General features: G+C 40.5%; 1 protein-coding gene across 3 annotated transcripts in view; it reads left to right on the forward strand.

Moving 5' to 3' along the window:
- The window catches only part of nat16 (N-acetyltransferase 16), a 167759-nt gene extending 151469 nt beyond the window's left edge, over positions 1-16290 (forward strand). For all 3 annotated transcript variants that reach the window (XM_075451435.1, XM_075451437.1, XM_075451436.1), the window contains 3 exons: positions 7326-7550; positions 7756-8099; positions 9626-16290. In XM_075451435.1, coding sequence (XP_075307550.1) covers positions 7326-7550; positions 7756-8099; positions 9626-9854 — 798 coding nt within the window. In that variant the 3' untranslated portion in view covers positions 9855-16290. The remainder of the gene's footprint in view (positions 1-7325; positions 7551-7755; positions 8100-9625) is intronic.
- Positions 16291-18534: the final 2244 nt, after the last annotated feature.

Below are 18534 nucleotides of genomic sequence, written 5' to 3' on the forward strand. Positions count from 1 at the left end.
CTAAATGTGCCAGTGTCACAACGGATGGGGCCCGAAGTATGGTTGGGACCACAAGGGGACTTATCGGGCACATCAACAGAGAGATGGAGGATTCGAGGGTTTCAGAGGCCACTGCAAGTTCACTGCCTGTTACACCAGCAAGCCCGGTGCTGTAAAGTGCTCAAGTGGGACTCTGTCATGAAAGTTATGGTGAGTGGTGTAAACTTATCCGGGCGAACAGACTCAGTCATCGGTAGTTCCAGGAAATTCTCTCAGAACTTGACTGCAACTACGGTGATGTAGTGTACCATTCTGAAATCCGATGGCTTTGTTGCAGAAGAGTGTTGAAGCGCTTCTACCAGCTGCTTCCCGAGACTGACGCGTTCTTCCAGTCAAAGGGCAGATCCTTCACAGAATCTTCAGACACCTCCACGGTGGCACTTCGCCTTTTTAACTGACGTGATGGAATGCCTTAATGGTCTGAATCTACAACTACAAGACAAGGGCAAGCTCATCTGTGACATGTACTCCCACATTAAGGCATTCCAGGTAAAACTGCAGCTGCTTCAACCTCAGGTGCAAGAGGGAAATTTCACTTATCTTGTTACAACTCAAACTGTAGCCACTCAGGGCCCGCCGCTGCCATTCCCAATCTCGAAGTGTTTGGAAACCTTGAAATGCTCAACACTGACTTTGAGGTGAAATTACATATGTTGCATGCCAACGCAAAAGACATTCATCTCTTTCAGAACCCATTTGCAGTGGACATTTACGAGGTCCCATCGTTTATTCAACTTGAACTGGCCAAGAGAGGCATGCTTTCCAATCGAGCGGTTTGACACATATCACAACATTAAAACGCACGCCATGCAGATGTGCACGGTGTTTGGCAGTACCTACATCTGCGATGTTTTCAAGGATGAAACTTATGAAGAGTCAGAGGATAACTAGACTTGATGAACATTTGCACCATGCACTGAGACTGGCTGTGACCAGCATGGAACCTGAAATCAACCTACTGGTCAGAAAGATACAACCGCACAGTTCACACTAGGTTGCTGACAGCATTAGTGCTAGCTGTGTCTGTATCTCTGTAACAATATCTATCACACAGTACTACAGAAGTCAGATCAGCAGTTCTGTTTTAGAGCGATTTAGTTAGAGGCAATGTTCTCTCGTCCATGCGGATATATCAGCAAGACAGTCAGACATTTGCACCGAGACCTTGAAATTGCCTGTTGGAAATGACAGATAGGGTATCATCTGTGTAGAAGTGATACAACAAGCCATGTGAGCGGATGATTGGGCCTACATTGGGTGTACATGGCAAAAAAAAAAGGGGCCCAACAATTTTCTTTGAGCAACCATTTATCAACAGTGTGGTGAAAAAAAAAAATCCCTCCTCACACTACTGAGGTGAAGGTCAGCGAAAGAAATGGTCCCAATAAACAATTTTTTCGAGCCACTAACCAGACATCTGTAGGATTTACTATCAGCCACTATAGCCAACCTGGGCTCAGCCACTGCAGATAGTATTCCAAAATATGTTGATTTTTTATTTTTTAAAGATTTAAAATCTTTACTCTGGCTTCCAGTCAGTCACAGAATAGATTTTAAAAGCCTGCTGATGGTTTACAAATCCCAGAACGGTTTAGGCTCAAAATACATCTGTGATATGTTCAGAGAATATAAACCCAGCAGAGCTCTTAGATCCAAGGACTCAGGTCAGCTGGTCCAGTCCAGAGTCCAGACTAAACATGGAGAAGCAGCATTTAGCTGTTATGCTGCAAACAAGTGGAACAAACTGCCAGTGGAGATTAAACTTTCACCAAATGGAGACATTTTTAAATCCAGGTTAAAAACATTTCTGTTCTCATGTGTCTATGCATGAAATCTGCACGATATCTTTTAATGTATCTGGACTGTTGCTTGTTTTTAATTTATTTTGATTATTTTATTTGTTTCTCTTTATATTATTTAATGTATGTTTTAAGGCTTCTTACACTCCCTGCTGCAATGCTTTTATTTTATGTGAAGCACATTGAATTGTTTGTACATGAAATGTGCTATATAAATAAATTTGACTTTGACTTTGATCTACTATTTGCAGTTTTGCAGCCTTGAACTAAACACAAAAGTATTAAAAATTGTACAATCAGTGTACCTACCCATTATTAGCATTGGACGCTGACATAGAGCACATAAAATATGAAAGAATAACTTTGGAATTACTGGAGGTAACGTCTCTTCTCATCTGTGAGAGACTCAAAAGTAAGTAAAAAAAAACAAGAAAGAAAAATTTAAAAAGACAAGCATGTTCTAGATTAGAGTGACTTGAATTTGGTGCTCATAAAATACCTTGATACCAAAGGGTTCTTTTGCAAGTTTGACATGCCAAGAGGGCCTCTTTAGGTATCAACAATCAGATGCCTGAATCACTTCAAGTGGATCTGTTTTACAAGAAATATTGCTTCATCCTGTCTTATTGAGCTTCTTAAGCAGCTAAAATAATGGAATTTGTTTATCAAACCTTTTCAGCTCATATGTCTGAAAGCTTAACCAACATGTGTCAAACTGCACAAGGATCAGTGTAGATTTATGTTTATGCATTTGGCAGATGCTTTTATCCAAAGTGACTTACAAATGAGGATATAACATTACAGCTAACGTCAAAGCTAACAATAAGCTACATAGAGGGAAAACCCCTCGTCAGGCTCTGTCAGAGGTGACAGGGATGACAGTGTAGAAATAGAGTGCAGACATAGAGGGAAGTACAGAAATAGAAAGTGCAGTAGAGGGATTAGGGAAGTACAGGGTAAATGCTGGGATAGGAGATGCTCTCTAAAGAGCTGGGTCTTCAAGAGTTTCTTGAAGATAGACAGGGATGCCCCTGTTCTGGTTGCGCTCGGTAGGTCATTCCGCCATCGTGGAACGACACATGAAAAGAGTCTGGATTGTCTTGTGCGTGGTCTAGGCACTGCTAGACGACAATCCTGTGATGACCGGAGGGACCAAGTCATGACGTAAGCTTTTGCGAGCACATTCAAGTAGATGAGAGCCGTTCTATTAGGCACTTTGTAGGCTAGCATCAGTGACTTGAATTTGATGCAGGTGTAGCCAGTGGAGGTCAACGAACAGAGGGGTAACGTGTGCTCTTTTAGGCTGATTGAGGACCAGACGTGCCGCCGCGTTCTGGACCATCTGCAGAGGTTTCACAGCACAGGTAACGAGAAGTCATCCTTCACTGTAGTTCTCGGTTGCCAGGCTAATGGCCAGAAACTGCCAACCATGATCATATTTAACAGGAATACTGCCAAAAGAAAAGTTTCCAGCCGGCATCATCATCAAAGCTAACCCGAAGGGCTGAATGGACGAGGAAAAGATGAGTGAGTGGCTGAGAGAGATTTACGTCAAGAGACCAGATGGCTTTTTCCACAAATCTCCGTCCCTATTGATCTGCGCCCATCTCACCGATGCTGTCAAAAACAGAGTGAAGCAAGCTAATTCGGAGTTTGCCATCATTCCGGGTGGATTAACTAAAGAACTCCAACTGCTAGATATTTGTGTCAACAGGGCGTTCAAAGTTAAACTGCGAGCTGCGTGGGAGCAGTGGATGACAGAAGGCGAACACACATTCACCAAGGGAGGCAGACAGCGCCGGGCGACTTACGCTACTATCTGCCAATGGATCGTGGATGCCTGGGCTAAGGTATCGGTCTCAACTGTGGTCCGAGCTTTCACGAAGGCCGGAATCATCACTGAACTGCCAGGTAACAGCAACGACACTGACTCTGATAATGACGAGAGGGATCCGTGCATGCTAGATGCCGTAATCGCCCAACTGTTAAACTCGGACACTGAAGATGAAGAATTTGAGGGATTCATGGACGAGGAATTAACTGAAAAAGTGAGTGTATTGTGTTGTATTTTACATGTTATAACTGAACAATTTTGAGAGTTATTGTGAATACGCTAACGTTTGATTTAGCGGTATCAGACTTTTTTTACATGTTACAACTGAACAAGGTTGGGAGTTATTGTGAATACGCTCATTAACGTATGAACAATGTTGAGAGTTATTGTAAACACGTTTAATAAAGTTTGACTGACTGACTGTTTTGTTTCGCTTAATGCGCCTTATAGTCCGGTGCGCTTTATATATGAAAAAAGATAGAAAATAAACCATTCATTGACTGTGCGCTCTTTAGTGCGGAAAATACGGTACCTTTGAGCAAGAGATAGGGATTGAATTTGAATGCAGGTAATGTGTATGGTGGGTTTGGCTGGGAAGACGAGCAGTTCAGTTTTAGAAAGGTTTAGTTGGAGGTGATGGTCGATATGTCAGAGAGACAGTCTGAGATTCGTGCTGAGACCTTGTGGTCGTCAGGTGGGAATGACAGATAGAGCTGGGCATCGTCAGCATAGCAGTGGGATGAGAAGACATGTGATTGGATGATCTGGCCTGTGAGGTGGTGTAAATGGCAAAGAGAAGAGGTCCCAGTACTGAACCTTGGGGAGCCCTGTGGCGAGGTGGCTGCAGAAGTGTGACCAAGCAAGGATACTTTGAATGGCTCTCCAGTGAGGTATGATTCAAACCAGGAGTGTGCTCTCCCTGTGATGCCATGCTCGAGAGTATGGACAAAAGTATGCCGTGGTTGTCAAATGCAGCTGATAAGTCGAGCAGGATACAAGTACTGAGGACTTAGCTGTCGCTCTGGCTTCTTTTAAGGCTTCTGTCACAGCCAACAGAGCCGTTTCAGTGGAGTGGCCACTTTTAAAACCGTATTGGTTAGGGTCAAAGAGGTTGTTTTGTGAGTAACAGTTCCCAAAATATGGAAGAAGTGAATATCATATCAAGGCAAGTTTGACAGCAAACAGAGGAAGAATAAGCAGAAACTTCAGATGAAAATCTGATGTTTGAAAATATGACATCTAAAAGAGAAAGATTGTGTTGTAGTAAATGTGTTGTTATTTGCAATAAACCTCAATTATAACCATAACTGGATTAAAAAGGAATAAAACATATTTAATTTTGGAACCAACATTGATACAATAAATTGGATCTTAATGAATGTGTGGTGATCTTGGATTGTAGGCAAAGATGTGAAAAAAACATGATCTTCTAGCCCAAGACATCAACTCAAGGGGCTTGATGCATAAATAACACGCACACACAAAGACACAGCACTGCCTGCTTTCGGAAAAGCAGACCACGCCACTATCTTCCTCATGCCGGAGTATAAACAGAAGCTAAGGGCGGTTGCTCCGGCAGACATCGGTCTGCCCAATCAGAGGCCACGCTGCAGGACGCGCTGATTGACGTGGACTGGGACATGTTCGAGGAGGGCTCCGGGAATGAAGTGGTGAAGCGGAAGTGGTGACGGACTTTATTGCTAAGCTGATAGATTATATCGTCCTCGCAGTGACTGTGAAGATCTTCCCTAATCAGAAACTGTGGGTCGATAGAAATATCCACGAGGCTCTGAAGGCTCAAACCACTGCCTACAATGAAGGACTCATCTCCTGTGATATGGTCCCATACAAAGCGTTGTCTTATAAGCTCTGGCGGAAGGTGGCTTCACTGAACGATCGGGACAGCAGGCGTATGTGGCAGGGACTTTGGACTATCACAGACTATAGAGGACGTAAGGACTTATCGGCTGCTGCGGATCCTTCGTTAGCGGAGGAGTTGAACTCCTTCTTCGCATGTTATGACACGGCTAACGCTAGTGCGGAGGAGCCCAGCAACAATACCGGTGAGACCTGTATGCTGTCCATCTCAGAACACGAACTGAGGAGAGGTCTGAGGCGTGTGAACAACAGGAAGGCTGCTGGTCCTGATGGCATCCCTGGGCGTGTTCTGAAATTGTGTGCAGAGCAGCTGGCCCCTGTGTTCACCTCCATCCAACCTGTTCCTGGCTCACTCCACTATCCCTGCCTGCTTCAAGCGGTCCATCATTGTCCCTGTCCCAAAATAGCCCAGCCCTGCCTGCAACAATGATTACCGCCCAGTAGCACTCACCTCGGTAGTAATGAAGTGCCCTCCACTCCACCCTCACCCACCTGAACAGAGGAAAAGCGAACTACGTGCAGCTGTTGTTTATTGATTACAGCTCTGCATTCAACACCATAGTTCCCCACAGACTGGTCACTAAGCTCAGGGACCAGGGGTTGAACTCCTCACTCTGCTCCTATGTCCAAAGCTTCTTGACTGGTAGACCACAGGTGGTGAGGATAGGAAGGCACACCGCCAGCCCATGCACCCTCAACATCGGCGCCCCCCAAGGCTGTGTCCTGAGTTCTCTGCTCTACTCCCTCTACACCCACGACTGCAAAGCCACTCACCCATCTAACATCATTGTTAAGTTCGCGGACAATAAAGAGGTGGTAGGCCTGATCTCCGACAACAGGGAGACGGTCTATCTGGAAGAGGTGGATACACTGTTGTCATGGTGCCAGCAAAATAACCCGAACCTGAACGTCTCCAAAACCAAGGAGATGATCGTGGACTTCAGGAGGGAGAAGCAGATTACACCCCTCTCTGGATCTATGGGACCCCGGTAGATAAAGTCAGCAGCTACAGGTTCCTCGGCGTCCACATCTCCAAGGACCTGACATGGACCACACACATCTCCACCCTGGTGAAGAAGTCTAGGCAGCGACTGTATCACCTCAGACGGTTGAGGAAATTTAACATCTGCAACCGCTGCAGAGGACTTTCTGCTGTGCTCACTGGGAGCATCACCGCCTGGCATGGCAGCTGTACGGCTCAGGACAGGAAAGCTCTTCATAGAGTGATCTGCTGCGCTGAGTGTACCATCAGGTCAGCACTGCCCACCATGCAGGAAATCTACACCAGATGGCGTACTGCCAGAGCCAGAAAAAAAGACAATCACCACCCTGGCAATAAACTCTTCCAGTGGCTACCATCTGCCAAAAGACTCCGTTCCTGTATGGCCAAAATGGAGAGGCTGAGGAATAGCTTCTTTCTCAGGCCATCAGGACACTGAACCTTCAACCCCCCACTTAAATCTATTTGCTATTATTCATGTATATTAGGTATATTTTATGTATATTCTTACTGCGAGAAGTCTATTTTTATTCTATACTGCACAGTTGTACATGGGAGCTCGTTGCAATTTCATTTCACTATGGGTGTACATCCACATGTGACAAATCTGAATCTGATATAGGTGTTTATATATAAATAAATAGATCAAGAGAAAAAATTAGATTAAAAGTTAAAAAATAAAAATGTATATATATATATATATTTATATATGTGTGTGTGTCATAGGACCATGTCATAGAAAGTTTCTTTTGTATTGTTCTATTATCTTCTGTAGATTGCTTTGGAGTCAGTGTGCGTAATTGACGACGGGGAAACTATGCTCGTGGAAGGTCTGCGTGTGGCTCCTCAGGAACGGGGCAAGGGTGTGGCGGGAGTTCTGCTGCGCTTTTGTGCTGAGCTTGTCAAATCCAAGTACCCAGAGGTCAAAGTGACCCGCCTGACCCGTGATGATCAGCTTGGACCCAAGGACTTCCAGAAGTATCGCATCATAACAAAACAGGTACAAATGACGTAACCAGACAAAAAAATATATATTTTTTGTCCATGCAAATAGTTCATGGCTGTTTTAAATTACCACCAAAACAATTGTGAAGCGATGAGCTATTAGTTTTTATTTCAGTAAGTACATTTACTGTCCTTTTTTTTTTTTTTTTTTTTTTTTTTTTTTTTTAAATCAGCCCTCACATTTGCTTTCTTATTCATAGGGTATTTTGCTCGTGCGCTTTAGAGCTGAAGAACTCAAACAACGACTGTCTGAATTTAATTCAAGTGGAGACATCCAGTCCTCTCAGTCCACCTCCTCCTCCAATCTGTCTCCGGTGCGTCTTGATGATACAGCCATAAACCAGCTTTATCTAGCCACTGACCTGATGCAGGGAGTCCTTCCTAATGCAACCATCATACAAGATTGGCAGCCATTCAAGCTTTTGCCCAGTAACATGGCCATCCTTCTAAATAAGGATATTGACTGGATGGTGGACGATTTGTCTAATCCTACAGTGGCCAGCCTCTGCACCTTCCCTTTCAGGGTGCCCATTGGAAATGACTGGTAAATGTTATTCTTTTTTTATTTATAATGCCAAGCAGATGTTGCAAATTATGTATCTAAGAGTTGTGTACTATATTGTAAAAACACTGATGTCTACCATGGTATCTCTTGATATAGGGCACAAGACTTTTAGATTTGTAGTATTATACACAAGTTACTTTAAAACTGGGGTAGGAAGAAATGTGGAAAATGTAAAACAATAAAAAAAACATAGGATTTGAAAATACTACGCTTACCCTGTGTCAGGTTGCGGTGGATGGAAGGGTGGACACGGATGCGGACTTTCAAAAAAGGGTGGATTTATTAACAACAAAACAAACAAAGTTCAAACTAAAGGCGCGGCAAAGCCGGATTCAAAAAACGTAACTCTGGACGAAACAAACAAAGAACTTTCATGGCATGGCATGGACTGGAATAAATAAATACTTAGCTTTAGCCAGGTAGGTTGGGACAGACAGGTCATGAACACTAACAGGGGCAAAGATCTGACAAAACTGACAGGGGAGGCAGGAAACTAAATAGAGGGCTGGGAGTGATTGGGGAGTGAGTGCAGCTGAGGGGAATAAACAGGTGCAGTGAGTGAGGTAATTAACAGGGTGCAGGGAAAACTAAGACATGAACTGATACAAAAACATAACCTAAAACATGAAACTAAAAAACGTGAGTCCATGGGTGTGACACCCTGCAGCTCTTTTGTTTTTCTCTGACTCAGTATGAGGTGACTCAGCCATGAACCTTTGGCAGTTAAAGTTGGTTGAAGACTTAATTATTAGGAAAGTTCAAAACAAAGCAGCCAGTAAGAAAACCTTCTTGAAAAAGGCCTGTAATTGGTCAGTCTGCCTTAGGGTACATTTTCCAATACCTTAATCAAATAAGAACAGCTCAAGTAAAAGATTAACACATTTATTACGTGTACAATGATAAAAGATTAAAGATCAAATGATTGGAATAAAGTTTGATAAATGCGATAAGAATAAAACTTTGGCGGTTAGACTGCAGTGCAGCATCAAAGTGGAAATGAGAGGAAAAGCCTGGAGTTTAGATGCTGGTGGTGGTCATCAGAAGAGGCTCTAATATGGGCTAAAGGATAGGGTGGACTTGAGGCAGTAGTGGGATTTGTGACACATGATTTAGGAGAAAAATGACAGCTCAAGTGAGATTTAAAGGAATGAAAAAGAGACTAATTGGCTGGGACAGAAAGAAAGTGGGGAAACTATTGGAGTAAAGTAGTGACATCAAACTGAATGTGGAAAGTTTGACAGCGTGTGAAAAGTGGTGGTGGCAAGGGAGTAGAAAAAACTCAAGAGATAAGAAAGAATGAATAAAACATCAAATCTTCCTTATTGAACTGTTGCTAAAGCTTCATAACATGGCTAAGAGCAAATGCAATAGTCCAGTTAGCAAAAAAGTTCTGCAACGTTGGCAACTGAAATTTTTTTACCGTACCTACCCCAGCTTCAAAGTGTTTGTTTTTTTAAAAGATATATGTTTTCTTGCTTTTCACTCATTGACTTTTTTTCACCTAGGTTTTACCTGAACATTGACATGTTTGGGAAAGACCTGAACTTGGCTCAGCAGCAGTTCTTATGCCACCTGGAGCGCCACACTGCCACCTTGAAGGGTCATGTCATGTGCCAGATATTCCTGGATCCACCACTTTGGAAGCCCATGGCTGAATTCTGCCACAACACCTTGAATTTAGAGCTGGTGAAAGAGTACACTGAGCAATGTGTTGTGGAGTCTGATGTTGTCTAGTTCCAGAAGATGGATGAAGAGGAGAAGACGACGAAGGGGCAAGAAAGAAATATTTACAAGGGTTAACAAAGAAAAGAGAGAATTCAATTCCACTCCAAGAGAAAAACATCCCTCTTTTCCAATGAAGTAGAAACCAAGCAAACAAAATATTGCAACAAAGCTGAACCTTTTAAGAATGCAGTAGATTTGATTTAACACACAAACTCATTCATAGTAGTCACATAAAATCATTGACACATCATGTAATCACATACAATTAGTCTGTGGCAAAATCCTCCCTTCCAGATGTAATGTGAACCAGCAGGTGGATAACTGAGTAAGTGCTGTCAAAAGGATTTTCAGCTCTTCAACATTGCAAATATATGTTACAGCATAATCTTAACTGTCCCTGCATGTGAATTCAGAAGACTCCAGTTTCACTGAAAGAAATCGATATTCATCAAAAATGGTATTCTTGTTCTCACGAGAGGGCAATGATGCAATATAGTAAAAAACCACAACAAACAGCCTCACATGTGATCAGAGTTTAATCACCTTTAATCTTAATCAGAATTAACACGATTTAAAACGATTACAGATGTGTCTTTGATAGTTCTTCCATGCCCTATTTCCTATTGGCTACAAAGGTATAATAAGAGGTGTGAGCTGAGGACAACTTTCCTATAGCGGTAACAGTGATATCATCTCAAATTCGTGCAAAAAAAAAGGCGAATGCTCTTCTTTTACAAAAACAGTACACACATAAAAAATTTTGTACCTTTGCAGAATTTCAAACATTTTGATTATGTTCTTTCTGTAAATACTGAAACACTAAATATGTACAAAGGCTGAGTTGGTTTACTAAATCTGCACAACTCTAAAGGCACTTTATTAAAACTATAAACAGGTTGCGTCAACATTAAAAATGAAAAGGAAACGTTCAGGATTGAATCAAAATAATATACAGATCTCACTACTCTACGGTAGATGGATGCATCTCTGACTACCCTTGTCTTAAGAAACTCAACAAGTATGGGGCACTGGGTAGCTCAACTGGTTGAGGAGGTGCCCCGTGTACTCAATGCAGCTGTCCCAACCTGGGCTCCTTTGCTGCATGTAATATCCCTCTCTCTGCCCTCATTGCTGTCAAACATCTTGCAAAATTAAGACTACTAGAGCCTCAAAAAACCTTTTTCCCCTTCTTTTTTTTTAATTTAAAAAGAGTATCTGCATACATAGTTAAATGAATAAGCTTGGGCACAAATATTGGATAATTTATATTCCATTAAGCCAGAGCAATGTCTTTTTTTCATTACCAGATAGTTGACTGTAAAATTTTCTGTATATATGTTTCCAATTTAATATGTTCTCTTAAATGCAGCAATAAGATTAACTTCCTTGGCTCTAAGTAAAATTTAGGTCCAGTTCTGTAAATTCTTTGCATAATATAAGACAAAATGCTCATACTTCAAGATGTTTAAGAAATAAAAGCATTACATTAGCAAATGCATTAATATTTATCCAAACATGTTTAGTAAGACTTATTTGATAATTATGAGTTTAAGAGTGCAGACTTCAAACTTTTCATTTCAAAGTGTTCATACTGAACTTGGGGGTAAAAGTTTAGGAACTATTTGTCCACCTCTTTAAAGACAGTCTCTCACAAAGACTTATATCTATTTTATGTAATTTCCCATTGGTATTATATTCGATTCAGTTTAATCCTGTATCTTCAAAAACTGAAAATATTTTGTGTCATTATTCAGCTGCACTGTGAAGCGCCGTCAACTTAATTGGATTTGTCTGAACTTGAACAGACTTAAGAAATTAAGTATCTCACTCTGTTCGGCTCTTACTGCTTCTGTCATTACAAAGTCTGATATCACGGATGTGCATGCTATCACATTGCCCTCATATCTTTTACAGATGATGTTGTATGTTTGGACCATGAGACACTCCAAGCCTTTTCCATAACTTCATCCCTCAATTCTGGTACAGGTTCACCTTTTTTTGCATAATCCAAAGAAGGCTGTTCCAGAACTGGTCCGGTGTTTTGATTTCTTGTGTTTCAAATACATGGGCCAGTCTGGTGCTCAAACAGGCTGGGGGTCAGGGATTGTGTAGTTCCTAGAGCACCTCTGTTTTGTCAGTCTAATCTCTGCATTTCTATTCTTCAGTCTTCTGAATTACACACGCCTTGTAGCAAACTCCCTCTTTATAGTACTTGTGGATAAAGATATGTCCACCTCCTGGAGAAAGTTGTGAAGGGTTTGTTCTTCAACATTGAAAAAACCCTGCAAACAACCACCACTGTTGTCTGCTGTGGACATCCATGTCCTCATGTTGCTGAGCTTACTGGTGCATTTTTTTCCTGAATATATACCAACTTCTAATTTTCCTGTTACTTCTGATGGAAGTCTTTTGTGTTTGAAGCCAAAGGACAGCATATGTTATTGACTGGATGTTTCAGTCTAAGCAGCAGCTTTCACATGCCAATGCAAGGCTTGGAATCGGCTCCTTTATCCAAATAACTACTGAGAAACTACCAAAACACAAGCCCACACCTTTCTTTGAAACAGATTTTCATCAATTGTCCGATTACATTTAAGCCCTCATTTGTAAATACTCAGGCTAAACTTAGTTAAGCCCATATTTATCATGCAAGTATAAATTAAATGTATCTTGGTACAGCTAAATTAACAAAAATTCTGTGTGTGTCCATTCCCAGCCCTAAATTTTCCACCATGTTAGAAAATTTTTGTAGCTTTAAAGCAGCAATTTAGTATGTGTAATGTGGGGTGTTAAATGCTCTCACTTAAACCATTCTAGCATGGCTTCAGTAGTATACTATAGATGACTTTTATTCTTTATGGTAAACCTCTGTCCCACTGTCCCGACATGAGTTTCCCCAAGAATTTGCTTCAGTATTGTTATGCTTCAACAATACGACAGTCCAAGTTTGCATCGTGCCATCAAGATCCACGAGAGATGAAATAAAAATATGATATGGGGATGTTTAAATGGGGAGTTAGGAAAGGTAGTTGACATTTTTTTTGTATATAGCATCAACATCAAGTCAAATTTTTTCCAACAAATAAGGACCATATAGTGCTTTGCAAAAGTATTCCCTCCTTCTGGCTTCTTTCCTATTTTGTTGCATTAAAACCTGGAATAAAATATTTTTGTGGGGTTTGTATCATTTGATCAATACAACATACCTGTATTTTTTACCTATTTTTATGGTAAACAAACCAGGAAAAGAAAATTCTGTTTATTTGTATAGAGCTGATTGAAAAACATGTCATTTTTGGCACTTTGAATACAGACTTGACATATTTGACATATTAGTCTCATAAAATCTAAATACAATTTGACTAATTGTAATCCAATTGGTTTCTAATTTAAACAAATTTGTTCAAAGTCAGTTCAATTCAAATAAACCTACTTTATTTTAAAAAAATATCCTTGCTAAGGAAGCTAAAAGATTACACAGAATCTTCAGTTTGATTTAAAACTCTATTTTAAGAGTAAGAAACCTTCAGCAGAACTTAGACTTAGTTAGATTTGAGAGGTAAGGACAGAGTCACAAACAACCACAAAAACACAAGCCAGGCATACCTGGTATGGGAAAGAGAAAAAAGGAGAGAAACACAAAGTTAAAAAGTGAAAAGAGCAGAGTGAGGAAAGCTGTAACATGGTATATCTCTCAGCAGTCTAGGCCTATAGCAGCATAATCAAAGTGATACTTCAGAGTCATCTTCACAAGAGCAAACTATAAGCTTCATGAAAAAGGAAAGTTTAAGCCGAATCTTGAAGGTGCAGATTGTCTGCCTCTAAATTCAAACTGGGAGCTGGTTCCACAAGAAAAAAGTCTGAGAACTAAAGGCTCTGCCTCCCACTCTGCTTTTAGAAACACAATCTGAGAGCAAATGGCTCTGTTTGGAATCTACAGAACCACACGGTCTTCCAGCTTACGTAGCTTGACAATATCTGCCTATCCAGGCCTTTATGTCTTGAAGACATACTTTCAGTCCTAACTGATTGGTTTCATCTGGTTTTATGGATACATACATTTGATTTTCTTTGACATTGGCATAGTAATGAAAATCATGCTATACTTACCAGCTAACAAAAGCATGTATGAAGTAAAAAGTAATGTTCCAAGCACAGAACTCTGAGGAACTCCGTGATTATCTCTGGTGAATGAGGAGGATTTTCTTTGTACTTGAACAAACTCATAACATTCTTTTTGACATACTCACTGGGTTTAGTCAACAAAGAGGGACTTTTATTTCTCAAAGATGCTAATCTCTGTTTTGTGAAAATTTAATGGAACGCCACTTCCTTTCAAGCTTTCTTGAAGTCTGCTGTCAAATTAAACCAAGGAGCTAGTCTCCCCCAGACTTATTACAAACATATTTAAAGGGAAAACATTGTCAGGTGTTGTATACATTGAAGCTGTGGCTCTGTCAACAAGATAACAAAATCAAGACTACTGCCCACTATGGCACTGAAGAAAATGATAATGGAATAAATTCTTTAAATTTGGGGACAACATCCTATAATACATTTAACAGAATGAAACCTCATCTCAGGTGTTGTGTGATCAATCAATGTTAATTCTAAGGTTACAAAAAAAAGAAAAAGAAGAAAAAAGATATCAGATAAAAGGGGTTGTGCAGAAATACTACATTTGCTTGTTTCCCATTCCATGATATAATTTCCCTTTGGGATAGATACAGTATTTTTTTCATTTAATTCTTCTTTAATTTCATAAGTCAGAATAAGTTTAAGGGTATGATTAAGAAAATGTGTAGGTCTATGTACATTTTTAGAAAACTTAAACCTTGAATTAAGTAATATTTAGGCTGTTATTTTCGACATCTACTTGACTATTAAAGTCACCCACCACAATGAGTTTACCTGCACTCTGAGTTGAAAAAATTGTGAATTCAGACAAAAACTCTAATTAAGGACAAAGTGGATGATACAACAAGGCAAGGCATCTTTATTTATATAGTGCATTTCATACCACAGGCATCTCAATGTGCAACAAACAGAAGTGGTTTTGTGTTTTCCAATTTTACGTAAGTAGAGTCAGGCTGTCAGAAAAATTGATGTTGTCCAAGGACCAACAACATGTTTCAGGATCACCTGAGCCATCCCTAACTATAAGCTTTATTAGAAAGGAAAGTTTTAAGCCTGGTCTTAAAGTTAGAGATGGTGTCTGCTTCCTGAAGCCAAACTGGCAGCTGGTTCCACAGAGAGGGGCCTGATAACTGAAGGCTCTGCCTCCCAAACTGGCAGCTGGTTCCACAGAGAGGGGCCTGATAACTGAAGGCTCTGCCTCCCAAACTGGCAGCTGGTTCCACAGAGAGGGGCCTGATAACTGAAGGCTCTGCCTCCCATTCTACTTTTAGAAACTCTGGGAACCTCAAGTAAACCTGCAGTTTGGGAACGAAGTGCTCTGTTAGGAAAATATCTTACAATGAGATCTTTAAGATATGATGGAGCTCGGTCATTAAGAGCTTTATATGTAAGGAGAAGAATCTTAAATTCTATTCTGAATTTAACAGGGAGAAAGAAGGCAGTCCTAGAAACCTGTTTTATATGCGAGTCAAATGATAAATTCTGGTCAAAAATAACTCCAAGGTTCCTCACTGCAGAACTAGAAACCAAGGAAATACCATCTACAGTAGGTATACAGCTCGACAGTTTCTCTTTGAAGCACTCCAAAGGCAACAACAGCAGAAATTTTTTTTTTAAACCAACGACTGGTTTAATCTGGTTTCATAGATAAGTACAGCTGAGTATCATCAGCATAGCAATGGAAATTTTTGCCATGCTGTCTAATAATGTTACCTAATGGAAGCATGTATAAAGTGAAAAGATTCGGTCCAAGCACAGAACCCTGAGGAACTCCATGACTTACTCTGGTGTGTGAGGAAGATTCTTCATTTACAAGAACAAACTGAAATCTATCAGATAAATATGACTTAAACCAGCCTAATGCAGTTCCTTTAATCCCAATAACATGTTGATAACAGCTCAATTGCAGTCTTGTCTTAAACACCCAGAAATAATAATATGACACTTTGGCTCAGAAGATAATTGTTCTTGTGGTTGCTTAGTTGTGTTGAAGATATTGGAAAGTTTATCTCGAAGGTGCAGGTGCAGATGTGGAGAAGAACTTGTCTCCTGTTGCTGCTTCACCTCTAAACTCAGGTTGGTGAAGAGGAAGGATCTTCATCCAGAAGGGGAGGTTATCAGGTGGGTAAGATATAGTTTGTCACAGTTCAAAAAACATCTATTGTGACACAAGTGAGTCGGTTTAACACAAGTTGGTTATTTATTTCAAAAAGTGTTACCAAAATACAAAATACCTGCCAAAGCTCTAATTTATTCTTTGTGTGTTATTCCTGCTGCTTACAATAAAAGTGACAAAGTTGAATAAGAACTCAGACAGTAATCATTTTGTTTTGTTTTCTTATTCTAATAGCCATACACTGCAGATGATTAATACCACACAACTTAATTTCATTATTCTTAAAGGGGACATATAATGGAAAAATCACTTTGAGAGCATATGTATGTATATATACATAACCCTGGCACTTTGTTTTGAGGACCAAGGTTTGAACATATCACACGAGCCATTCAGATTTCCATTGTGAACTTACATCACTCGTGTGGTTCATTTGTCCTCTGCAAAGTCTCAGTGGATAAACTATACTTGAGGGTAATGTTCCAGCAATAACCACTTTTCATCGGCTGTTTTAACAACTTGGTCCAGTTCCCCCCCCTTGCAAAGAAACTGAACCACAAAGAGGCATCAGTTAGAACTCTCAGTGCCTGAACTTCAGACGAGGGAAATGGAAGCATTGAATTAGTCAGTTTTTTAAAATGCATTTGTTTAGCACTAGCTAACACTAACAGCTTAAAGGATAAGACCGGTTTTTTGACATTGGGCCCTTGATTTCACATTATAACATGATGTTCTACTCACCCCTGCTTGTTGTTGGTCATTTGGAGCTGTTCCGAAGATATTCGAGAGGCGTCTGGCTGCTCTCTTGAGATATTCGGCCATGAAACGGTTTCCTATGGGCAAGCTTATACAGGCACAAACTATGCTGTTTATAATTTATTAATTACTCTACACTAGCACTGATAACGTGGAGGTGCGTCGCTTACTTAAAAAAATCCGGGTTACTAATTTTGAATTTTAGCCGAATGAATAAATAGGCAGCAGGTCTGTGGGCTGTCTGTGGTAGTAGCACGACGATGACGTCAGTAACACCCACTTTACGACAAAAAAATCAAAATTACAATAACCCGGATTTTTTTAAGTAAGCGACGCACCTCCACGTTATCAGTGCTAGTGTACAGTAATTAATAAATTATAAACAGCATAGTTTGTGCCTGTATAACGTTGCCCATAGGAAACCGTTTCATGGCCGAATATCTCAAGAGAGCAGCCAGACGCCTCTCGAATATCTTCGGAACAGCTCCAAATGTTCAACAACAAGCAGGGGTGAGTAGAACATCATGTTATAATGTGAAATCAAGGGCCCAATGTCAAAAAACCGGTCTTATCCTTTAAGTAATAAAGATGACGTACACATACTACTCAGGAGTTATTGCTGTTACTTTTTGAATTATTAACATTATGCTACACTGTAGCAATAGCACTAGAATAAGTCATACAAAACATGTCATTTTTTACAACTAACATAACTAAGCATCGAAGAACTTCAAAGCTCATTAAGTTGCCCTAACACCCCCCATTCCCATCCCCCGCATGTGCCACAAACTTTCTACCCAATCTTTTTTCCTCGACGGAGAACTGAAAAGTTGGCAGCCCTTCATGGGTGCCATGATAGTTTGGATCTTTTGCCCAAGCACACTTCAACATGTGGACTGGGGAAGCTCGGGAGCAAACCACTAATCTTCCAACTGGCTGATGACCATGGCCATGAGTGTCACATGCCCATTTCTCAAGGTGTGATTGCTTTAGCTCCTCCAGCTACACATTCAAATCATTTTCAGCATGGCACAAGTGTGAAATCCTGCAGCCACATTAACAGACAGGTACGTAAAGCAGCTGTGGGTTAACCTGACATACGATCAGTTGTTCAGAGGACTCCAATAGGTGGCAATATTAACTAATAACAGTGCTGTTCAAATGTTGCTCCACCAGCTGCTTCCATCCACCACTGTTTCACACAACCACTTCACACTCGATATGCTTGATAGGACATGTTGTTGTCAGAAAATTTGATAGAACTATTACATTATAGAGGTAGATCCAGAACATGCAGGAGGATAATATATCCCATCTGGCCTGGAAATGTAGAGGGTTCCCCAAGAATGAGCTGGTGAGTGTTGCTGGGTAGAGGAATGTCCGGGTTTCCCTCCTGGACCTGTTGCTACTGTGACCCGACCTCAAATAAGCAGAAAATGAATGGGTGGATGGACTATATCCCTGCATAACAGATGATATTTTTATCAATCTCAGCAGTGATTTTCAATCTAGTAGTAATTAGCAAATATTAACCTCGGAATCTAGCCTTGGAATTGGACTGTAAAACAGCATTATATGAATAAACTTAATAGAAAAAAATATCCTGTTGACTTGTTAGTAGTTTTATTTACTAAACATTATTATATTCATTATATCCATAATATAAGGTCATTGGGCCTC

This window comes from Odontesthes bonariensis, chromosome 19 (assembly GCF_027942865.1).
Source record: "Odontesthes bonariensis isolate fOdoBon6 chromosome 19, fOdoBon6.hap1, whole genome shotgun sequence".
NCBI classification, from domain to species: Eukaryota; Metazoa; Chordata; class Actinopteri; order Atheriniformes; family Atherinopsidae; genus Odontesthes; species Odontesthes bonariensis.